General features: G+C 36.4%; 1 protein-coding gene across 1 annotated transcript in view; it reads right to left on the bottom strand.

Moving 5' to 3' along the window:
• The window catches only part of LOC115919281 (dual 3',5'-cyclic-AMP and -GMP phosphodiesterase 11A-like), an 88,979-nt gene that overhangs the window by 40,902 nt on the left and 21,466 nt on the right, over positions 1-26,611 (bottom strand). Inside the window, exons 4-6 of the mRNA XM_030972680.1 lie at positions 19,487-19,642; positions 8,956-9,045; positions 4,478-4,618 (exon numbers count right to left, since the gene is read on the bottom strand). Of these exons, the coding sequence (XP_030828540.1) occupies positions 4,478-4,618; positions 8,956-9,045; positions 19,487-19,642 (387 nt within the window). The remainder of the gene's footprint in view (positions 1-4,477; positions 4,619-8,955; positions 9,046-19,486; positions 19,643-26,611) is intronic.

Raw genomic sequence — 26,611 nt, 5'->3', positions numbered from 1 at the left:
GGACACAGAAGGAAGTCAGAGGAACTACCGAGTTCATAAAAATGTATGCCAAAAGGGGGCAGTAAAGGCCAATGGCATTTTCCAACTCAACCTTAATATATTTACAATATGAAAATAAAGAATTCAATGATACGCATGAAAGAAAATCCAACAAACTGAAGCTTCTGTAATCCTTGTGTGGAATATTTTTTGAAGGATGTAAGGAACACAATTAGATTATGATATTCTAGTCTGGGAAGTTGACATAAAAAGGGAGGTAGTTTGTGGGTTCTGGTTGTAGGGATTAATAGACCATTCGATCCCTAACGTGAACCCAACAGAAAATAAATGTTCCTGTCCATCATACTGCTTCAGGATTGATATTACCATGGACAAAAGTATTCAACATTCTCCTCTAATGAATTCATATTTTCTTGTTTACTTTCCATGCTTGTACAAAAGAATGTATCTATAACATTAGAGATTAAACGAAACATAATACCTGCCTAACTAAAATTCTATGAAAACAAGTTACATAATTGGTTGAAATGTGACATATCTATATAATTATGTATATATATATATATATATATATATATGATAATCTGTCCAGGTTATTTGACGCTTATTGACGTCGTCGTAATCAAAACTAGACAGCGTGGCTATAAAATGACAACATTGGACCAACATGTTCACTCTTTTGAGTACATAAGTACACTGCATATAAGGTGACTCATCGGAAGTTCATTTATCACAAAAGCGCATAAGATAAAGTCGCACAATCCCAACAAGACACATACGATTTAATGCATAGATGAAGGCGATTGTAATGGAACTCCCTCGTAAGAGATTTGTTGTGAGCAGACAGCAGAATTCTTTGATTTCGTGTTCCGATAAAATCCTACTCACTAACCTTGTTTTTATAATGCCCCTCCCCCACCTTCTGGTACATGTTAACAACAATTTTGAAGGCGCTGACTCGGAAAGCCCGGAATACTTTCAAAATCAAACCCCCCTATTTTCGTTTCTCTTTCTCTGTAATACTCTTGTTTATACCATTAAAATCTGCTTTTACCCAGCGTAATCAAGATATTAAAAACAAAAAATAGGATGATCTATTTAAATGATTGAAATCTTGAAACCAATATTCATTTAATCCCAATAGTTCGTGTAAGATAATAAGGGCCATAATCACGATAACTGTACATGCATACCTAACATTACGCCTCAAAAATACAGGTTACGATTCTACAATGGCGTTCAATCCTTACACTTCGATGTTCACTCCAATTTCATATTATTCCTTTTTTCCTTCAAGTTGTAATTAATCTTCTACAATGATTGAGGAACTGTCAAGATCGTCTGACAACATTACCGTGCGTTGGATGATGTTTGATCACATCATATATTGTGTTTCTTGGTTTTATATCCCTCGTAATAATACGGTATTAGAAAACGCATAAATAATAAACATTATCGCTACTGAAAGATATTATGCTATACTAAAACGTAGTGCGTTCTTAATGATTTCCTTTGCTCAGTTGAGGTTTTTTTTAACACTGCTGTTTGCTTACTCGGAAAGACTGCGATGTTCCAATTTTATGAATTTTCAAAAAGCAATAAGTTTCTTACCTTTGTTATCGGTCTGAAATCATAAAAATAATCTTGAATTTCATTTTCATTTCATTCCATTGAAATTGCAAGAAGAATCGTTACACGACAAAGCAAAACAGAACATTTTTGTTTCATTCCTTATCCACTTCAAATCTAACATCAAGATGTAATCATTTCTGTCCATTGTTCATCAAATTACCTTCCACCACCATATACACCAATAATAGTTATCTAATATCTAAATTACTTCGTAAAATCTCTGAACGTAGGATATGCCTATGCCTTCAGGTATACACAAATCGATGGTAATTACGTAGGAGACAACTTTGTCACAAGCATTGTTAAAAACTGATGGTACGTTGTATTAATTTTACGTGCTTATGAAACAACGGTTGATGTTATTAAATGAACAACAATGAAGGGTGTAGAAAGAGAGGTATTTAAGATCAGGGGCCCGTCTTATAAAGAGTTGCTGTTGATGCGAATGAATCGCAACTTGAAATTAATCGCAACTCCTATCTATTACGAACACAGTTGCGATTAATAGTTAAGTTGTGATTGATTTGAACCAACCGCAACTCTTTTATCATAGAGGGCCCTGGAATTTGTTTCTGCACCTCTTTGGATCGGTACAACCCCTAAAACAGAAAAACGAATCGCATTCTATAATTTAGCACTTATACATCTCTTCCATGTTGTAATTTTAGTCTGATTTCACAAGAAAAGTAGGATTCTTTTGCCACAATTTATTTTTAACTTTAACGTAAGTACACTTCAGAATTATCATCCTACTTTAATGTTCGATTTTAACCACGGTATTTACTTTCTTTTTCCTTTCTTTTTTTGCAAGCACAACCTCATAAGATTAGGAGAAAAGAGAACAAAACTCCAGAATTTCTCCGTGAGTGGGAAAGATCTCCATTACATCGGCAGCTCGGCCAATGTTTGCACACCACTTGTTGAGTTTTGATCAGAAATGGCGAGGCACTCCAAATCTAGGTCTGCATATTGGTTTGAAGAGAGTGGACAGGCATACAGATGTATTATCATCGCCGTCTTCTTTTCATCGCGATCCGAGACCGCGGCCGATTTACGATAACTTAAACGTTTCGCGCTCAGGTGAAATATTATTGAATTAAATTTCCACCGGGGCTGGAAATGATTACAAGCTCTCCTGGCGCTGCACACATGGTTTAATAAAGAAGGTAAACATTCATTATTGGAACTGTTTTGGAGGGATGCTGATCAATGGAGGGGGTGTATTAAAACCAGTGGGGGTTCTCAGAGGCGTACTGACATGAGTGGATTATGTATACAGACATGACGAATAAGATTTGAAGGAGTAATCTATGTTAGGATGAGTATATGGGATCGATTTGACACCCCTACAAAAGGGAAATCTTGCTGTTGAATGTTAATGCAATACGATAGTGATCTTTTCAAACCTCAATACATCAGTATGATAAATTTTACCAAGATGGAAACCCGACTGTTGAGATTACAGCATTCTTCCAGAATCTCGGGTAAAGCTAAAGCTAAAATATATTGCGATGCATGGCTTGATCCCATGCTGGCACGCACTGATTATATAAGCATTCAGATACAAGCCATAATTATACTATGATTTAAAATGTTCATCACGTAATTAGTGATTTGACCACAATGCCACGGGGCTCTTATTCACAATCTTACCCAATTCGGATAGCCTGATTTCATTATTATTTTTTCTATTACACAGAGTCGTCATGTTATACTTCAAGTGCGTATTAATTGCGGCAATTGTCCTCGTTTGCATGAACCTTTACTTCAAATAAAGTCGAATGCAAGAAAGAAGTAAGAAATCAACCAGTCCACGTTAAGACGGTATTAATTATTCAACAATATACAGAGACGAGAAACCTTCTACACAACTCTGCGTTGTGGATCGTAGTCAAGAGATAATATACAGTTCTCATCTCAACGCCCCTGGGCGTCGGCTATCGGATTTCCATATCAAATTTGGCTTATCCAGGAGACAAATCTCGCAATAGCTGCCTACTTTATGAAACATCAGTTGAACGTCCATCAAGTTTACTTGTATAAATCCCTCAAGTTTCGCGAAAGAGTACAACAGTGTGGATATTTCTCAAATCCGATTTAAACCCTTTTCTCCAGTTTAAAGGAATAATTTACTTGTGGAGACGTGGAAAGAGCAAGTACAAAACTACTTCTATGACTCAACTGAGACGTGGGTTAACAGCTACAATATAGTCACAAATCATGGCTACTTCAATTACAACCTATATAGAGCGACTCATGACATCAGAGCGGTTTATTGACCTGCTATTCCGTCCACCCTCTTTGCTACATTAGACACACGCGTGTCGTAATAACAGACGAGATGGTAAGCGCGAAGCCTTATGTTTTAGGGTATGTGACGCCATTATAAGTGACACTTATCCGGCGACCGGTGCCATTCTGAACATGCTCAGGAAGCTTCGAATTTCTTTTTTTTATAGACAAACTGCAATAACAACAGGGCAGATTGAATTGTTAACACGAGCTGAAATAAAGTGTTTCATTTTTTTCTAGCTGAACTCTCTCTCCTCAATTTGCTAATCAGAAAAGGAGTTTGTGCCAAAAACTAGAGTGCTTACCCCACAAATATAATTTTTCAAAATGGAGATCATGTATGAAATTGGGACCTAAAAGTACATTGACAAAAAGGGGAAGGAGAGAAGAAAATATACTAAGTAATTTCTCTCTAATATCTGAAGCATTCCGGGTCGTCTTCTGCGCATAGAATGCTTTTGAGAGATACAACCCCATTACGTAAGTACAGTTGTGTTCCTCTCTGCTACTTGTATATCAAACAAAACTTGTAAGTAAGTGTGAACAAACTCACCTCTGCCGACGGGTCTTTGATGATCATTACTGAGCAGCGCTCACACTTGAGTAATGACTGGGCCCGTAGCATCGTTTTCTGAACAACGTTGTCCAGACTCGTTTGCTCTTCAAACAGGTCATGAGCAACTTCTAAGAGTTTCTAGAAAAGAGTTAAATGGGAAGAAAAAGAGGGTAAAATATATAAATCAATTTGAATCTTACAACAAAGGAGAGTGAACATTTATCAATAGGGACTAATAACCAGTCACACCGCTAAAACGTTGTCATCACTGAAACACAAATTGGCAAGACTGTCACCCATCTTGCGAGCTCCTCCCCAATTTGATATGTACAGAAAGTTCACAAACTTTCATTTTCTTAGTTATTGACGACGGAAAATTTATTTTAACATACAGAGGTTGAATAGAAAAATATTTTCAATACTCATATTTAGGGTGCATGTATGATTGAATATTTCTGTAGGTAAAATAGACATTTCAGATTTGTTGTTAGTACATAGCGAAAGGCAGAGAACCTCGCAAGATACGTCACAGAATTAATTGATCAATTAATTGTCCGCAACTTCAAAAACTTCATAATTCTCTCATTTGTAATCGAATTGTGATCAAACATTCACTGACCTATTCCTCTATTTTTGTTTGCTTCTATCAAAAGCAACTTCATATCAAGGTGGAGTTCCCCTTTAACTATTGTAGTCCCTCATATTTTGTATACCAACTATGATTATCTGATTGCCGAAGGAAATTTTCAAACATAGACAAATTTGCATTTTAATGAGTGGGGGCGTGGATATGGATTTGATTGCGATCAGAGGAAGGAAATATCAGGTGAGTAAGAAGATTATAAACCTATAATGTGGCCAATAACGGTAAAATTATGATTATTTTGTATGCACGTTTAAGCTAATGTGGATACAAAAGAATGCAGAAGGAACTAGATATAAACCTCATTATTGCAGTCACTTACTCTCATATAAATAATTGATTCAAGAGTACAATATGAAAAGACCAGAGAATTATGAATTAGATCAAATTGGTATTCCTAGAACAGAACAGAATATTAAATCGCTTCTGTACAGCCCATGCATAGAAATTGTGAATAACAATCCACGTCTACCTAAAAGTTGCCAGTAATCAAACGACATGCCAATTAAATGTGCATATAGGTCTATGTTCCTCCCAGTAGCGGAGCAGATTATGTACTTCCTCGAATGCGTCCCAGAGGGTTTCCACCGTTCTCACCTCCTGGAGGATGGAGAAAAATCTCTGCGAGTGTGAAATGTTATAAACCTGAACCGAGAGCAGGAAATGCTACCGTACTCGAATTTCATCACGCATCCCTTGAGCAAAGCAGCTGAAGGGGTGCCATGGAGGGGCAACAGCCTTCAGCAGATATCGCAGCATTAAACTAAAGAGCTAAGATTTCAGGCTTTTCTAAATACATTCTTTGGATTTTACCTGGCTTATCGGTTTTATCGTCTCTTTTATAAATGTACATGTATTTGTTAGAGTGTTGCTCTTCTGGCAGCCCTCTAGAATTTGTTTTAAATATATATATATTTTTAAATCTTTGATATCCGTGGCCTCCACTTTCGTTCCCTAACTACCACCGGGACGGAGTGTGTATATAATAGGCTGGTCCTTTCATGACCCTGTCAGAGGATCTGGTGATGTGTGGTTTAATAATAATGGTTATAGACAACATTAACTCATTCAATACTACGCCGTGGGCTTTACAACTTCATCCACGTTTGCACATTTTATTGCTCTTTCTTTAATGTTTCAAACTCGTCAACCTCAAAATCCCAAAGTACATTACCCTTATCAAGACACATTCCCCGTTGTTGTTATATAACCTGCTCACCATAATTCATCGACGTCATTATATTTGGTGATCCTTTTACTGCCTTTACCTTTATGCTGGCGCCTATGTGTATATATTTGCATAACACCGATGATTTTGTCCCTTGGACGGTTCCCTATTGTGTGCTGACATATTTTCGTCATCATTTTCGTTTCTCATTCTTCATTTTTCCCCACCATCGAGTTCTTCCCCAGTAACCGTCTGTATCTCGTAAATCGGAAGGGATTATCAAAAGATCTGTCCTCGCTTGTCTTACTAGACAAGTTATTACGTTTCGTTAATCGTCTTATATTTCGTTACCCTACACCATACTGTCTAGTTCCACACTGCCTAAACATTACGTCTCCATGTGGCGACTAGGCTATCCCTTTTTCTTTTCAATGTACACCATCTCCAAGCTTTTTTTCTATTCTGCTAGCATTTTCCCTCCCTCATCCATTCCGTTAAAGTCTTTATCGCTTAAATCTCGGTTGAATACATGGCGATGTGATGTATACTTGGCATAATTTGCACACACAAAAAAAAATAATAAGATTTTATCCTTTTATCCTTTGACCTTATCTATATCAATTTCATTCAGGCAACGCGATTTCCCCTTTTCTCCTTTCATTTCTCTTATTTTTTTTTTTTTACTTATGAACCATATCCTCTGTATCTGTACATTCTTTAGGAGGGTGAATTTAATGAGAGCACTTAATGATCATGCGAGATTTCTCATCGATCACCCACCAAGCATAGAGAATTACTTATATTAGTATCGTGTTAAGTTGTATACGTCATAGAAGTGTATATCAGTCAAATATCGTCTACAACACACTGATTTGTTGTGTTGAATGTTATGGACTTAGAATTAAACAAATGTCATTAAAAAATATTATGATAAAAAAGACCGAGATTCCAGGTACATTTTATGCAAAACAGGTTCTCTATTTGAAGCTAAGTATAATTTGAAAACCTAGGGGTGTTTCACAAAGACTAAGGTCGACTTAAAAGCTAGACTTGAACTATGTGACAGGCCATTCACGCCACTGGATTTTTTCTCACCGTTGATCTCACAAGGGACTTCACAAATCTACAGAATTTATTCTTTTTTAAAAAGTTAATTGTTGAAGAAAAATAATTACTTTAATTCAAGTTCTATGCAAGACTTGGACTTATACTATTAATAGTAGGTAAGTACCCCTTTATTTATTTGAACCAGATGTAAAATTATAGGAAAAATACCAGAGAAAGTATGACCTTTAGATAATTTCTTTTCCTTCAACAATGAACAATCAAAAAATATAAATTCTTTAGTTTTATGACCACGATTTTCACTTCCCTTGAGAAAGCAATGCCAGAAATGGAGAGAGCAACCAGTGGCATGAACAGCCTGTCACAGTACAAGTTTAAGATAAGTCGTTCTTATTCTTTGTAAAACACTCCCCAGTGTTACTAAATGGAATGAATGGTAAATAGGATAAGTTCACATCTCACTTAGATAAAAAAAAAAATTTAAAGTTGCTCTTTGGATTACCCCCTTTCTGATTTTCGTAAAAAAGAATGATGTTTGCTTTTCAGAACAAAATATCTTCCGATGAATAAATTGTCAGTAAAAGCTTCGTGTAGATCGCGACGGAAAAAATCTTTGGGAAGGTTAGACACTGAACGGTTTGGTGAATTTTAACGCTTAACTGAGAACAAGCTCCCAATAAGCTATCAATTCGTAAAACGCGTGGCAAGATGTCAGTTCGTTTTTTATTCCTTTATGGCCCCACTATGTATCTGATACTTTAAATTAAATTTTGATAGAATTATTAAAGAAAGCTGACACAAAGAAAAGTTCACTTGTAGCTAGGTTGATAGCATTTACTGATAGATCGAGAATTTACATGGTTATCTCTCTTCCCCGTTGGCGTAATATGGAAGAAATGAGGGTTTCACATCAATGTGCCTCTTTCAAAGTGTGTAAAATCATACTTGATCATCGTAAATATTTCGAGATATGCGGAAACGTCACATATCCATTACGGGGGATAAACGATAGCCTTTCTATTCTTCGCTCGGATGGACTATTAGCATAAACCTTTTCGATTGACCCTAATCATTCGTGGCTTCTGGTAATGGAAAGGGGTCAGCTAAAACACAATATTGCCTGCGGAAGGTGGGCCGATTTTTGTCACGTGACTTGCTCTACCGATGCGTACACACTTTAACACTTCTCCACACCACGAAGGCCATTTAAAGGCAATATACTTTGGTTCAATATATCCCTGGATGCACACAGTAAGACCAACATTTAAGAATTAAAAGACGTTCTGTATATTGTTTAACTAAGGAAACGACTTTTTAAAATTGAGAATGTGCAAAAATAAAAATAAAAGTGTATACATAAATACTTTATTTTTAAAGACATCGCGAAATCTCCGTTGCTCTGTCTTCGGGTAAAGATTTCATTTTGCATGAACTTGAAAAAGTCGCAACTATTTAAAGAAAAAACACATTTCAAGCTTAACTGAATTTGCTAGGACAGGTGTTTTGTTCTTTTTTTTTAATTTTGGCTGGCGGTATACAACTAGAAGAAGATAAATTTCATTATCATTTTAAAAAAATAACTTTTGTGTAAATTCTCACCCTATTTCTGTCGTATTCCTTCATGTATGTGTCGAAGAGCATGGCGTTACTGATCCCGATACCACAGAACGTCAGATAAGTCTCCAAGAGCTGAAAGTAAAATACAAAAAGAAAATATACGATTAATCATTTGTGTGTGTTGTGTGAGCGTATGCGTGGGCTTGTAATATGAACGAGGACATAGAACACAGAAAAGTCTTGAGAACAAAAGTCCTTGGATAGTATTACAATTGTCCTCTGATGTCAAACAAAAGATACGAGTCTTACTACATTAGGCTTTTGAGGACAGGAAACAACAGACGAACAAAAGCTGTCCTCGTTTGGATAGCCATACACATATACGGCCGCGTGTGTGTGTGTGTGTGTATGTGTGCGTGCGTGTGTGTGCGTGTTCGAGTGTGATTAGATGTTTTCCGTGATCATTTGAAAGCTTAGATCTTCCTACAAACATATCATTGTCATAGGATACCCAAATCGATAATTTGCCTGAAGCCCTTATTATAATTAAAAGCAATTTATGATATTTATACTTATGCTGACCATCGAAACTAAGGAGTCACATCTGCTCAATGGAAAGAGACGAAAATATCATGACTTAAAAACAAAACACAATGTAAAATGAGTAAATCTAGGATTTCGATTACAGGAATACCACATGGATTACCACTAAGGACTGCTATTCCCAGACAAAATTACTCGTAGCGACCGCTTATCTCCGGACACCTGCTTTTCTGGGATGTTACCACCTATGTATTTGTTCGTGGGGGTAATAAGGGTACCTTTAAGAAGGTAAGCTGTCCTGGGGGTAGTTACCCTAAGTGTATTTATGTCTTGGCCCCAGGGAAGTAGTCCTAGGAACATAATTTTGCAGGGTTAGTTGCCCACCGATAATATTCCTAGTTGGTGATTGTCTTGGAAGATGTTCTCATGGGGGGGGGGGGGTTGTCCGGATACCCATGCACAGAGTTTATCCCTACAAAGTCATTACAAATTAAGGTATCATTAAGCGGAGCATGTTGTTGTTTCTGGAGGAACGTCAAGCCTACCTGTGCAGATTAATGGATACAGAGGGGTTGGGTGTCTTAATTCACAACATATCATCTATACATTGTAAGTCAACCAATGCCAAGGGTTTCTCCTTAATGCATCTCACCTTACATTCTCCCGTCTAATATAAATCACAGATTCCGGGGATTGAGGGGGGGGGGGAGTTTGGAGGAGGAGGAGTAGGGGTAAAAGGAGAGGGGGTAGGAGAGGTGAGGGTGATGGGGGAATGAGGGGGTGGGATGGAGGGAGAGGAAGGGAGGAGAGAAGGTAAGAGGAAGGGAGGGAGGGAACGAGGGGGATGAAGAGAGAAGGGCAGAGGGAGGGAGAAGAGAGGGAAGTGAGGGAGGGAAGGAGCAGGGTTACATTTTCAACGTTTCCACATTCTACCCACGTACATACATCCCACCTCTACTCAACATTATTTCATTCTTGGTCGTTCTGTAAAGCTCTCTGCCTCTACCAGATATGATGGCGTCTCTGCTTGTGAAACTGAGAATCAATCATTTGGTTATATATCGGGAGAAATGACGCGGTGAATTTCCCTAGAGATCCATTGCCGTCGCAGCTCCATTATCCGATGCTCAAGAGAAGAACTATACCGAACTTCTCAAATATATGTAAACAGAGGACACCTTATACCTAAACATATTGAGTTATTACAATATGATGTGCTGGCTAGGACATTAGGCCCAGCACTTGCGGGGTGGGTGATTATCACAAACCATAATTTTTCGAGTCACCCAGGAAGCCGATTTATGAGTCTGCGGCTGAAATGCGCAAGTTTGTCAAAGTTTCATCTAAATGTTGGAAACTATTATTGACCATAGGGTATCAAAGGTATCAAAAGATGAACAGCACTGAACAAAAGTCTGAATTTATATTATTGTGTGCACTTAAAATATAATCTAATTGCTTAATAATGTCGCTTTGTTAATACTCGGCTGATCACCAAATAATTCAAATAATGGTTAACTGTGTTACATAATTATTTAAAGTAAAGGTTTTAGTTTCCCTTGAAGTATCAAAATAATTATAATCTTCATACGATTTGTTAGCAAACTACATCATTTTAATCAAGTATCAAACGAAAGGTTGTAAACTTACACGCGCCACCAGAAAATTTGTAGTCTGCTTTAATACAAAGTTATTTCGAGAATGAGACCAAATAACAGTTTCATAGTTTTAAGCATACTATGGGTTCCGGGTGGCGACTGGCAGCGAAATAAGCTAGGTCTCTAGACCAATCTCGAGATCAAACTTTTTTTATATCTCATTAAATTTCATGGTCGAAAATTCGACCTTATCTACAGTATGTATCTTCTACCTTGATATGATATGAAGTCGTTATTCTAGAATAAATATAAAAATAGAAACGTGTTTTTACAGTTTCCATGTCTGTATCCATTCACCACCATGCAATCAATCCATAAAACATGTTGTTTTTGGCGCCATTAACGTGCGAAGTTATCGCGAAAAAGATAAATGTGTCTCTGAAAGGTTGTTAATTCAGATTTTCTTTGTTTTTTCTCGTCGCGTGAAGCAGACATGTATACTGTCAAAAGAGGGAGTACATTTCGTCCTCATTTGAACGGGGGAGACAGCAAGCTGGAATTATATTTTATTTACACGTGGCTAAGTTTAGAGGAAGAGAATACGGCGCGATAATAAAATGCAGCTGACTTGATTTCCGCTATCGATCGGTCACGGCAGGATCGATAGGACAAGTGGTTCACATTTTCACAGCTAAGCGCTAAACAGAGGCTGGGTAGACCGTAGTTGCCATGCTATAGCAAAGGTGTTGTTTAAAAAAAAAAGACATGCTAGTATAATTCAAAATTTCATATCTACTGTAGATGAAGTAAAAACAAATTAATAATGCATATTCAAACTATTTGATATGACTTGTAAATACATCTAATAAACCTCTTTCATGTCATCGTAATACTTTCGGTAATTGATAAACATAAATGGTGTATTTATCATCATTTCTATCACCAAAACCATTCAAAATTATATTCTTGAGTTATCTATCACTAAACTGACACTCGATTAGACAAATTTTGTCTTTCTTTAAATTAATTTGAAAACAAAATTGAAGTTAAAAAATTGTGAACTAAATGACCTATCTTGTTTACAAATCACATCTCAATACGAAATTCAGATATATTATATGAAAAAGGTGTACTTTGTTATCTCAAGTACATTGATGAGTAACACTTACATGCTATGACCAAAAAAAAATCATTATGTTTCCTAGATTACTTCGTAAAGTTCAAAACAAAAACAAAAAGAAAACTTTCAAATAATCAAGCGAACACTGAGTTCTCAAATTTATAATTTACATTATCTGTTTTGAAATAGAGATTGCTTAACGTTGTAGTATTTTGGAATATCAAAATGATTTTATCGAAAGTCTGAAGCGTTCTTCCACGTAAAGTCGAATCCCCAATCTAACACTTTCTGTTAAGGAAGACAGATTAAAAAAAGAGAAATTCTCATCTTGTCACCGTGCAAAAAAAAAAACCAACCCCACTTGGAACAGGGTTCTTGCCCCATTAGCGCTCGAGAAGATGATAAAGTCTGTCGAAGTAATTTCCAGAGATATTCGTTATCAAGGGGACATTATCCATTGACAGGTCCCATGTGTAACATAACGAGGACCTTAAATGTCAGATTCAACCCCAATGACGTCACTATGACGTGTTGCCTAGCAACAGATGTACAGTGTACAGAGTCCAATAAAACTTGTGCTTTGGTTTATATTGTCAAAAAAAAAACGCAACGGATAATTATCAAGTGCGACTATTTTTCACGAAGGCGACATGAACTTGAAATTGAAATGGTCTATAAAGCGGAGGTTTCAAATTGATGTCAGGTCATTGGATAGTGGTGCATTAATAGAAGTCTTTTGGGGATGTAGTTATTTTTTACTTCATCTCCTTCTATTCACTTCCTCTACTAGTGATGTTTTTATCAGCGTTAAGAATAGAAAGGCATGATAGTTTGTAGAACTGCATACAGGTGGATGAATCCCTAACCAATTCAACACCTTCAGCATGTTTCGAGAATGGAAGTCGATGTAAACTTAACCAAATTATGCAAAATAAGTTTAGGTTGTAATCAAATTTTCTGTCGACACACTCCAATTAGATTTCGAGATAGGAGTGGCAAAAAATTGAAGAAAAGTGCACTTTTTTTTGTTTACATCCGGTTAAATGAAGTAAAAATGAACTATATTTCATATGCGGATTGACATTTATTTTTCCCCTCGAGCGGCGAACAAGTTAAAATGCTTATCGCCTTTAGAAAAGATGGAATGCTTCATGTTTTCTTAATGATTCTGATGTGATCGGTTTATTTCTGAACGTCACATAAACAGAATATTAAACCATATTAAGCTCTAATGCTACTTGTAATTTGCTTTTACATCTTCTCGCAAAGTTTAAGTAGGCCTACAGACCGAACAGCCATTAAAAAAAAAAGAATACTTAAACTTATAAAACACTATCATGTGTATAGTATGTATTCATACTTATACTGATCATTTAAAGGAGAGAATCGCATCTGCTCGACGAAAATGGAAATATATTTGAATTCATATTTGATATTTATCTTTTTGTTGTTTTTGATATCGAATGAAGAGAAAAAAAATTGTCTATATAATAATATTCAAAGAAACAGGAACTAAAGTCAATAGAATAGTATCCTTTACACAAATATGGTAATAAGAACAAACGGGCGCAATCCGGCAATAAGCATGCGAGTGTACAAATAAAAATGAAAACATTAATCCTATATAAAAAGGTGGAATCAACGATTTTTATTTCAATTGTATTCCTATTTATTCTTCCGTGACTAAATTAAAACTCTTTTACACGATCGAAATAGGATAACAGTGAAAAACAGATTACAACAACAAATCATTGATAATAGTTGATACATTAATTCGAAATGAGCTTTAAAAAATACATCTATGTCCGGTATAAATCAAGCTATTTCAATATACATGTGTATATAAAGGAGTGACCTTTCAAACTATTTCTGTTATAATTCGTTTAAGCACTTTATGTGATATTTGGTCTTCTGTCATTTTCGGAGATTCTACTGGGGCAATATTTGATTTTCTACTTGTTCTCAAGAAAAGGTGACTAAAGATAGCTTTTCAAATAATCCACTTGCTAAAGCATATAGTGGCCTAAGAACTCTTTCCCTATAACGTTTAACTGGAAAAGCATTCCTTGAGGTACAGTCATTATTGTCATTATTATTGTTATTAATATTATTATGACTTTTTATTAGCATTATTATTATTATTGTTTTTATTATGATTATTATTATTAATGTTATTTTTTTCATCATTACCGTTACGATTATAATCAGAAGTAGTAGTAGTAGTAGTATTGTTGTTCTTTTTTGGTTATTATTATAATCTTTCTTCATTTGATTCTCAGTATGTAGGAATATGGGTATGAGTGAAAGATGAGACACCAAGATATTGACATTGGGAGGGGGAAAGACGATACTGTAATGATAAAGCGACGCGTCCTTAGTCTGACTATATATGACTGAACGATACCGTGGTTGATGTCCGACTTCCTGTCTTGATGACATTGAGTGAGTCTCATACGATAAATTACCCGCCATTCCGAAAGAATGTTCACGGATAGGCCGCAGGAAAGAGTTCAAGTGAACTTCATATTCCATCTCTATTTCCTCATTCTCTCTTTCTTCCTCTCCCTCCCTCTCTTTCTCCTATCTCCCGGCCCTCTCCTGTCACTATGTTTTTTCTCACAGCCCCTTGTCTCTCTCTCTCCCTCTCTCTCTCTTTCTCTATTTATATTTCTCTCTACTAATAATCCCTCTCATTCTCTCTCTCTCTCTCTCTCTTCCTCTTTCCCTCTCTCTCTCTCTTTCTCTCACTTTCTATCTATCTATCTCCAGAATTCCACTTCTAAAGTTTAAAAAAAAAAAAATATTTAATACCAATCACAGGTTAGCTCAAAACCTAATGTAGGATTTTCTTGGAAACGAAAGCGTTTCACTATATAGGTTTTTGCCTGGATAATGTTCATACACAAACATGACTTATTCAGCATTACGAAGATACAATTTATTCTCGACCTCCTCTTACCTTATATCCACTGTAGATATTTGAATGGATGTATAATGTCTTGACATTAGATCTAAGGTTTAATTGGATTATAGAGGAAGGACTAAATTCCATATATAGGGTATTGGAAAGTGACCTTTGTGTTTTTGTTTGTTTCCTTTTCAAATTATCCGACATGCCGGTTCTGTTTCCCGCTGTCTATAATTGAGAAAGAAAGACATGCACAGATAATTTGATTATACGAGCGCATTCATAATAAACCCATTTGTTAAATATAAAGCGTTCTGGTTGGGACTGAATAATTAAATTGCGATCCAAATTCGTCTATTAATACAATTACAATTATGAGAGTTGCTTAAATGTTTCATTTGGATTTGTAAAAGGTTTGTCATTTAAGATGTCACAATGTGATAAGTGTTGAAGACTTTGCAATGGATAGTGAAATCAAGAACAATAAAGTGGTGAAGTGTGACGTCATCAAAAATCTATTTTTTAGAATTTCTCAATTTTTTCTTTATTTTCCGAAAGAGTATAAAAAATAATGTCCAAATGTCGAAAACCAATTGAATATGATACGATCTATTTTCACGTATTCATGTTCACTGTATTGAAGAAATTGAATATGAAGTACAAATGCATAATTATCATAAATCATTTACAAGAACTCATATGCCGCACGGCCCAGTAAGAAGCATGCGACAAAAGCCGTGAACCATTTGATTAGGTATAGGTAAAGCGATTTAAGCCTCTTCGTGATAAGAAGAGATGGAAACTCCAACTCTACAAGAACATTTCCGACCCCATTTTCCTAACGGATGCCAAAGGTCCCTGGGCTGTCAAGCTCATTGGCATCCGAGGCATCGATGTCGTTTGGCGGGAATTTTAATTTAAGACCAGACGTCGGAGAATATTGCAACTTTATACATGAGATGATCGAATGGATTGGTGATGAGGTACAGACAGCCGCCGATAAGATCTTCCAGAGGACAGCTTCGGCTTTGGGGAAACTGAAACTGATACTCCGTCTGTTCAGGGCCAGAACGGCATCCAGTCTGTGATTACGTATATGGGTTAACGCCCTTCCGGCTCAAAAGAGACTCTTTCAAAGATTGCATCAATGAGACATCTATTATAAGACACAAAGTGCAAACGGTAAGCCACAAGGTCTTCGTCAGTGCGTTCTGAAACCCAATCGGTAAACGGTATTGCGATCAGTGTCTTTTCCATGTTATCCTATTGTTTCTATGTCCTTTGCAGCAAACTTAAGAGAATGATATACGTTTGGCTTGACTAAGCTATACAAATTTTCTGGCGTCAACCACTGGCTTGCAAGGATAAGAATTTAGCATGAATACTGGTCTTGACTATTCGATTTTAGACTTCATATCAGCCTCATAATTATGATCTATTTCGTCGTGATCATGCTTGATACCGATTAACGATTTCTGATATCATTCCAAGTATCAGCAGGCAAAGTTGATATCAAATAAAGGCCCATTTTCTTTATGACTATAGAGATGCGTGAATACTCATAAAGACCGTGAAGATTTTGATATTATTAATTTGAATCGACTACAGTGAAATAGTACTCTCATTAAAGGCATCGTTTACCAATGTAAAATCTGAGATGCATGGCCATGCGTGTTATCAGTTTCTGTGATATGGTGTAATAATGAAGCCGCTAAACAAAATTGCGCTTCAAAATGATCATGAAGTGCCTCAAAAAAGTAAAGATCTTTAGGTGACCGGTTTTACCATACTCATGTTCCCCAATAGACTGTAGTGTTATACAAACCGTTAGGAAAACGGAAAATTTGATTTCAATTTCCAATCATAAATATCTTGATAATCAGACAGGCGATCGGCTTGTAAAAGTCATGGGTTCCTGACTGACCTAAAGGTTTATAATTATCAATTCAGCATGAGCTAAATCCAGGATTTTGTTTCAGAATCTGACACAATGTTACCGAGTCACTTTAACGTAGAAGTCCTTGAAAAAGAAAAAATATCACTGCAGTTGATTCAAATTAATAATATCAAAATTATCACGGTCTTTATGAGTATTCACGTATCTCTAGTCATAATCGTGTATCACCATGTCCAGTAAGTAACTTGTCTTTGATAATATACTCCTTTTGCAAAATCAAAAATTTCAGTGATCAAGAGTGGTGTGGGTGATTATGAATAAAATGCATGATCGAACAACGTAGCAGAATACGACATGTACATGTGTGTCTGTTTACTTTTTCCTTCAATACTACAGTTTTTTTATAAGATTATAGTTTTAACATACAATCATTTTTTTTACATCATTATTCCCGTTTTTCTCTAGTGCAATAGTCCTACTACTTAGATAAAATTGAACGCCTCCACCTCCCCCACTGCTGCGAGTCGACGTGCTTATCATACATGAATATCAAACGTACAGATTTCAGATACGAGCTAAATACTAATAGATTTGATGTAGAAATAATGGCATAAATATCAAGCTGCGCATATGGAATGTCCATTTACACGGCCTCTTAAGGGAGATGTAGGGCAAAGTGTTTGAAGAGTACTTTAATGATGCATATATACGCTTAATATTTTGTTTGCTTGTCTGGAAATATCATCTTTAGACACGGTTAGAGAATATGTTTTCATTCCATTTAACAAATGACGTCAGACGCACGCATTGTTTGTTAAGATATTGAAGACAAAAAAGCAATTGTAGTTGTGGAAAAACAACGATACGAAATCACAAACAAAAACCACAATTCAATTAGGTGTAAACACTTAGTCGCTAAAAGCATACTCTTGAAATATCAACTTAGTCATTCTTAACCACGTGTATTGCTCGCACAGTCAGAATAATTGATGACGTATTACAATAGATATGTTCACATTTTCCTTAATATGCCGGAACAAATGTGTAACCATTAATAGTAATTGTTACGCACATAGCGCAACGAAGCATGTAGGTAGCATGTTTCGGCTGCATGACGTTTTATAATGACGTCTGGCTATGCGTTTCATGTTCAAGCCTGGGAAATGTTTTGAAAAGAAAATTTTAAAAAAAGAGGAAAGAAATCGGGAAGTTTTGTAAATAAGAACTCTTTTTACGTCTGAAATTGATAGAAACAACCTCTTCGTCTTTCTCTTCCACTTTCTCCTCAAAATTAAACGTACATCAGAAGAATACACATTGGTTGCTACAGTCTGCATAAATAGTAGACACATCAAGTAGGATTTCTACATTTAAATCGAGGATATACATACAAGAATCATCCATAAATAAAGTGACTATAACGGTTTACGATAACTCTCGTTATTTTGCGAAGAAGAATACTTGATTCAGTCAATGAACCCTCGTTATCTTATGCTAACTAATTAAAGGTTATTGTACCACCAGAGAAGCATCGTCCCTGTCATGCATTCATCCTACATGGTTAATTGGAACAGCCTTAACTTGCGGAGCAGTTACAAATAATCCACCCCGGAAATTTTAAATCTTCAAGTCCCATTCTGACTGCATGATTTTTTCATTAACTGTGAAGCTTGTCTGGATGCTCGGGTTAAGCTCAATCAAGATGTCTATAGACGTCAATGAAAGCCCGATCGTAGAGGAGTAATTTCGGATGTATTGCGATCTTCATCTTAGGGTAGACGGAAGTCTTTTTTCTTTCTTTTTTTTTGGTTAAGGCAGAAGGGTACTGCACTCTTTTGACCTGACGTAACAATTGAAATAAAGATGTTTCGAAAGAGTCATTTAAAGTATCGTTTTGGTCAACTTTCATCAGGAAACGTAAAAGATACATTGTTAGCAATCTCTAAATAATAGTTTCAGAATAGTCATTTAAAGTAAGACCATCATTTTTTTCTATTGGGAGATTCCATTGTAATCGTTTAAAAATACAGGATTTGATGATATCATAATCACTACAAATTAACGTAATTCAGATAAAGAGATGAATACGAGCATTCACTCCTTCTTAATCTTAATAATGTGTATACACTACTTACGCACTATATACATGTACGCATACATTTTCACACAATTTACGTTGCCTCATAAGGACGGAGGCAGTGATCCATAATTTAAAAAATTGGAGGGGGTGCAAATAAAATTATCAGAAGCATTTGCTTCTCGGTTAATTGTACAAGGCCTGTTTGCCTTAACACCCCTCTCCACCTCATTGATTCTCTGAACGATGCGCAGTATATTTCGCACCACATCTGTTTTTTCTAACATTACATTCATCTGGGAAATGTTCATTTCGATGCATCCTTACTTCGAAATCATCCAAGTCCGGATGATATGGCTGGGGCACACAATCACCCTAATCAACCTTCTCAAGTGATCGACGCTCTTGTAAGAAAATCAAATATCATTACCTTTTCATCATCCGCAGAGAATGTTGCCCCTGTAACCTTGTTGATGACCAGCGCCACACCGATGACGTCATCCTCACTGTTTCTGATTGGCAGACACAGAAGGGATTCCGCCCTGGACCCGAGATTGGGTTGTACGTCATTCAAACATGGCGGTTCCTGGAAACAGACAGGGATGACAAAATGCAAATATTAATTTATTTGTCAACTGACAACATGGTAGGTTTTCATGTAGCTGTGTGGATCCAGCAAAATGTGGTTCGAAAATTACATTTCCCAACACAGTAATTGCTTATTTTGGGTTATATTTGTTAGTTGATGATTACATGAATATTCAGTTTCGACATCTCGACTTTGACAGGGATGACAAGATACAAATATTAAATTTTTCTTCCAACTGACGACATGGTCATTTTTCATGTAGCTGTGTGGATCCAGCAGAATGTGGTTAGAAAGTTACCCAACACAGTAATTGCTAATTTTGTGATATATGTTGTAGCCGATGATTACATGACAATTCGGTTTTGACATCTCGACATTTGATTAATAAGCGATGCCTGAATCATTTTTAATCAACCACAACACCAAGATGGAGCCGTATACGACACTTGTCTGTACCAATCACTTATTCTTGACCTTTAACAACAACACGGAAGTGATAGACCACAGTGGTTGTATTTAATACCACCCTCTTATTACCCCTCCATATACGTACACACCCTTACCCCTCACTCACACCAACCATCATTCACAAACACACACTCCCTCTTCCATCCTTCATATCTTTATGAATCTGCGAGACAAAATAGGGTTTGAGAAATTGAAAGAGTGGTACGCGACGATATTGACAAAAAATCAAAGCGAAGCCATTGCATGCAGAGATTTTGTCACGTAGTATTATAATCTGCGGAAAACATCAGCGTCACATAACCTAAAGGAGAGATGAAAGCAATAAGGGCATTTCGAAGAAAATGTCTACCGTCATGAGGACTCACACTAATGTTGTTTATTTGCTGAAGATCTAGGAAATGCACAACCGCATTTCAACATCATAGCCTACAATCTTCAGCATGAAGGGTTCTATGGTTTGTAAAGATGTGCATCCGATTCACAGTAATTTTGAAATGAAGAAATTCGAGATACATCATCTGTCTTTCTTTTACCCCATGTTGAAATAACTTTACCCTCCAGACTTCCCCCTGACCACTACGCCAAGCTATCACTAAGACAATTATCAATTGAAACACCGGTCAATTCACCTAGGACAATCATCATCATGAAAATTGCCCCTCTGGGATGGCGAAGGTTATCTCAAATGAGCTTATAATATATCGCTCTTCGGGGTTAATATCTATTCGAGTATATATCTTGGTGGTAATTGTCCAATATAGGAGGGCATCAGACTATTCGGTTATAATGTCCTGAGGTAAAGATTGTAGTTGTCCTGGAGATAATCGATTGGGGAAGCGGACGGGGTGAACGTTAAATATCTGTGTAAGGAGATAGAGGGTCGGTTCGAGGTCATTGTCCTAAGACTCACCTCTCCACTTGACTTGGAGACGATATATTAAATATTCACCGTCTCACATCTTATTACAAGATCAACATGTAGGAATCATTGTATAGTATGGTCATTCAGTCATTATGACACTCCGTAAAAGTGCACTGACATGTAAGCTGAATAATATGAAAAGATTTGCTCATTGAGGCCTAAAATACATTTTCTCTCCATCCAGATGTCATATAGGCTTAAAGAATTTGAAAAGAGATTAAATTGATGGAGGAATGTGTTTACAGAATTGAGCCTTGCGTCAATCCGAATCCCTGAAGTAATTACCAATCTCAAAATGTCTTTACACACCTTCATTTTTATATCTTCTTTGAAAGCTTGAATTAACATGAACAGAAGCAAAATGTAGCGAAAGAGCTCCATTAAAACATGGAAACACAAACATCACACGACGCCCAGGGGGGGAACTTTATATTCAACGTTTCTAGATAAAAAAAACCTGGACAATCATACTTATACAGAAGAATGACACCCTGTTTAGTTATTGATATTCCCATGACGAATAGTAAATACAATAGCAACCTCGCCTACAGCATGTATCAGTACACCATGCGTTAAGAATTGTATACATTTTGTTCAATTCTAGAATCAGTCGAGAGGTTTATACTGACGTCAAACAACTCATATCGCACTTGATAATAAGAACAAAACTTTATAAGTACTCAGGATTAGCTTATGTGCTTGAATTAAATTGTATGTCAGAATACTTTTGAATTCTACTTTAAATTACATGGTCTTCTAAATAGTCTAGATTTTGCTACTTTGTCCCTAGGTAATGAAGTATTACTTTACAATTGCTTTGGAAGTAATACATGCAGATATACATGTTAACATAAATAATATTACGTGACAGAAATGTATTTATATTATCATCTAATCATGCTGGATCGCTTTTCTCCATTTTGTTCGAGGGGGATGGTTGAGTCCTGACGACAATTATTCATAATTCATTTTCCTTATTTTTCCATTCTATTTGTTTGGTACAATACATTGAAAAGGCATTTGCAAAACACAATTCTGAAAACAATAAAGGCATCACGATTACATGTACGAGCGCAGATGGATGTCGTATAAAAATATAAAATATAACAAAATTATCACGTTCGGTACTTGGAATGAGGGAAGAAATAGGATGGAAGCTTTCACATGATGTATTGCAAAACGTTTGGTGAGGGAATCAGCACCATAAATCTCTTTCATAATGTGGTGTACAGTCAATGTAAGTTAGTGATCTCCGTTCTATGAAAGCGCAATCATCATCACTCTAAAAACAAAAGCCGTCTTCTTTATTAGAGTATCCATCAATATTTTGGGATGAATAAGTGGCCTAGTGCACGCTGAAGGCGGATCTCGTTATTACCTTGTCATATTATGTTGGCATTTGGTTAGATTTTTTTGTACAACGTTCGACTGAGAATGGAGAATTTGTAAATATATTTGTGTTCAAAGAGAGAAATAGCATTTTGAAAAAGGGTCCATAACTTAATCAGATAAACATGAGTTTATGTAAAAAATACATGGAAACATACATATTCAATGATTTTGCGTGTTAATAAATTGTGTGGTCTATCATTTTGACGATCATGAGTTTAAATGAACAATATCTTTCAATTTTCTCTATCTTCAATCTGTAATCATTATAATTGCATGTGTGCGTGGGATGCTTGTGTGTGAGTGTGTGCGCGTGGGGGTCATTTCACTGCGTTGGGTCGGTCATGAACAAGCAACAACAAAAAGAGCACTGTCATTGACCAATTTTTCGCGATTAGGACAATAATTACGGATATATTCAGATATATATCTCAATAGAAGGATTATTCTATGCAAACAAATACGAACAAGAATACATGTAGATCAATAATGCGACGATTACAGGGGACTGTATATTTAGTCGACATACGGTTTCAACGATCGATTATGTCAAACCTTTCTTTATCATGATAGTAATCTCAGTCGGATGTAAGGGGCCTCCCGGGAAACGAAGCATGTCAGAATGCCGTACGTGTGTACCAATCAAACCGTTTTCTTCTGTGAAAGATATTTGTATTTCCGCAATTCCTTATCGACCAACAAAACGAAGGGAGCAAATAATAATGATTGGATTGGAAATAACGAGGGTGACATAGTTCTTTTTAAAGGAGGTGAATTAAGCCTGATAAAGGACTTACCATGGAATGGAAGGTATCAGTAAACTACGCTGTTTCTGACATAATTTCCAATCAAAGGGTTTTGATATCTTTGACTTTTCCTTTGTTTTTCTTCACTGTGTCATAATTCTACTCTTATCCATACCAATACTGCGATTCTAGGAAGGTCCAGATGGCCCTTCATATATTTTATTTCTGAAAGTATACATTTCGTATTCCTTAAACAATTTATCTTGATACTATGATAATCCCTTGGGGGAAAGGTGGACCAGCTGTCCGGAAAACACTATCAACACTGTAACAAACCAAATTTTGAAAATGAACAAGGTTTACTTTTGAAAGAAAGAAAATCCTTTTGCCATTTAGGCCTGCCAATAGCGAACCTAAATTTGAAAAATTTCATTCACGGAACACCTTTGTCATATTTGTGTGCGGATGTGTGCGTATATAATTGTGGGTGTGTTATCGTTTGTGCGCGTGTTAAATTTTTTTCAGGGTAAATTAATCGGATACGACCATTTTCATCTCATAAAACATTGAAATGAGGATCGAATCCTGAGACATTAACCGGCAGACAAAAGAAGTGACCACTACCCAACTTACAGATCTGCCCATGGTAGGAAGTTTATAGATTGATTTCTTCCTTTTGGTAAGTCCTTCTTTTTTTAACCCTCTCTCTTTCTCTTACCCACTTTAAGTCTAGGAAAAGACGACTCCTTCATTTGGTAGCCTGGCGCTTTACGTTTCAACAGGTGTCGGACACACTATCCCGATACTCGCATTACTCGGCAGGGTGTGCTATCTTGTCCTGATATGAAGCCCTTCCCGCCTCTTTCCTTCGCTCCTACGTACGCGTAGGCGTTTGCGGGTGGCGTGTGTGTATGTGTGGGTGGATATTATGCGCGCGGGGTACATACTATATGCATTAGACATTGTAGAGTGGGCCATAGGGGTGAAATGCCATTTTATGCCGTCATCTGTGTTTGTGTGGATCGTGTGTGTAGGAAGAGCAGGGCGTTCACATTTCGTGTGGTTCTGTAGGTTCTGTAGGTCATTCTCAGCATGTTTTCTTTTTAATTAAGGTTTTCTTTGAACAACTGTCCACTTACCCATGACTGATTAACCAATATGTCTAAAAAAAAAAAGAGGCTTCTATTCCTTTCCCATCACTGACTGTCCAGTAAAAATATAAAGAATCATCGACAGTAGAGTATTTCAATGACCCTTATTTCAAATGAATGAATATGCCAATTTGACAAGAGGTCTCTCTCACTTCATTCATTACAATGACTCTATTTCATTTCAGTTTATGCTTTATCTGGTGAACCTTTTTTTTTTAAAAACCAATAATGGTTTGTTGAAAGTTGAAAAGCCGAACCTGTAATTTATTCTCTCCTAAATGGAAACTGGAAACTATTCTTACTGCTTTAAAAAAAAAATTGACGTGATTATTTACAGCTATTTTACAGCTATGTGTACAACGTGATGTAGTTTCTACTGTGGAGGGCAAACTAAATGTTAATGGTAATCATACAATGACCATGACCAATATAAGGCTTTTGTCCAGCTGGCCATGTGCATGTAAAGAATAACAGTCTGTTAGGATTGGCGTCCAATCCTTGACGTAAGTCGGACGCGAGGTCATTTAAGAGAGCCGAGACAGAAAATATATAGAATTGAATCAGAGAGACGATGGAGAGTCAGCAACCTTAACATGGACGATTCGGGCCTAGGACAATTGGCTTATCCTATAAATGGACAACTACACATGGATCATTTCACCATTTCAACTGGAGAATTGTGCTTTCCGGACCCCTAATCTGTCTTCATATTCTCATTCACTAATTTGATGGTCGATTTTATTTTCTTGCGACTAACGGGTGATTATAGACGAAATGCATGGGCTGATCTTAAACAGTTTTCAATCAGCCAGCATTAACGAGCTACGATGCTCCGCTATGTACTCTGAGTATATTGAGAAAAAGTGATTTGAGGTTGAACAAATTCAGGATGGCATTGTCATTGATTTGCGGCGTGAAAGGAGTTAAAGCCCCACTGCACTACTTGTAGGTACTTGCTCCCTCTATATAGAAAACAATTCCTAAGCAGTGCCCGTTGGTCCCCCATGATCCTCTTTTTCTTTATTAATTGAGAGCTGAGTTGATGAGATAACCACCTGTCAATGACCAGCAGGGTGGTTTAATCCCTCCTGGCCAAACTAGTGCAGACGGGCTTTAAGATGTTTCTGTTATCTGTCTGAAGTCTAAAATGCCTAGTATTAAGTTGAAATATTTCTTTGACCAGCTTTGTTTTATCATTATCAAATATGAACATACCTCTGTAATTTTTATCAGACACACACACCCACATCAGCCCATATACAATGACATGAAATCGTTGCAGTACGTCTTACTGACCGTCTGAAATGACAGAGTTTGTTGATCTGTTTTACCCTGGTTATATTTCATCGTGAACTTTCTGAAGCTTTTCAACCTCAAATTGATCTGACGTCAAACACCTAAAGATTAGAAAGGAAACAAGGGAGAGAGAGAGAGAGAGAGAGAGAGAGAGAGAGAAAGAGAGATGGGGGAGTGCAACTACCTTATCACTTTAACGTTGATTCAACTGGACTTTGCTGATGACCTGATGAGATTTAATTTGTTTGTCTTAATACTTAATGTACAATCTAATCTACAAAATTAGTTGAAAATCTTTGGTCAATTCGAATATTATCGGTACCCCACATAATTCCGTAATAAAAATCAATACCAACATCGCAAAGACTTTACAAAAATCGGCCTAAGGGATTTTCAAAAGCCTTTTCCGTGAGAAATGAGCGAATATTAAAATGTTATATAATCTGAACATGATTTCTATAGTACTAAGTATTGAAAATTTCCTTGAATTGATTTCTAGTAAATCAACATAATATTTGACCAACAAAAAAATCCTACATTACCCAATGTTTTCTGTGTTTATTTATCAATTGAATGCGCCCAATGAACTCAATCGACTCAGTTCAAGAGATGAACTGCCTGATAGCTTGTTTAATATGTACATTTATATCTAGCGTAGGTGTCTATTACTAAGTAAATGATGTCAGTACTATCTTTTCCTACTTCCACGCAGTCAGGTATATTCAAAGGACATAATTATAATTATAAAGTTTGTTCTAAGTGGGCTTTACAGATAAGGCCTACGTGTTTAGAAATCTAAGGTCAAGAAAAAAAGTATAAGTTTAAAATAAAATTAAAAGTGAAGTATATAAAATGAGATAGAGTAAAGCATTTAAATCCGAGATCAGTTATTTGGAAAGAACGCCATTAATTAGGAAGTAAATAATAATTAGGAAAATACCATAATCATAGCCTTACAGGATGCATCACGATAATTAATACATTTGCACATTGA

This window comes from Strongylocentrotus purpuratus, unplaced genomic scaffold (genome assembly GCF_000002235.5).
Source record: "Strongylocentrotus purpuratus isolate Spur 01 unplaced genomic scaffold, Spur_5.0 spur5_scaffold_6, whole genome shotgun sequence".
Classification (NCBI taxonomy): Eukaryota; Metazoa; Echinodermata; class Echinoidea; order Camarodonta; family Strongylocentrotidae; genus Strongylocentrotus; species Strongylocentrotus purpuratus.
Note: the sequence above shows the minus strand (reverse complement) of the source record. Positions and strands in the feature narration are given on the sequence as shown.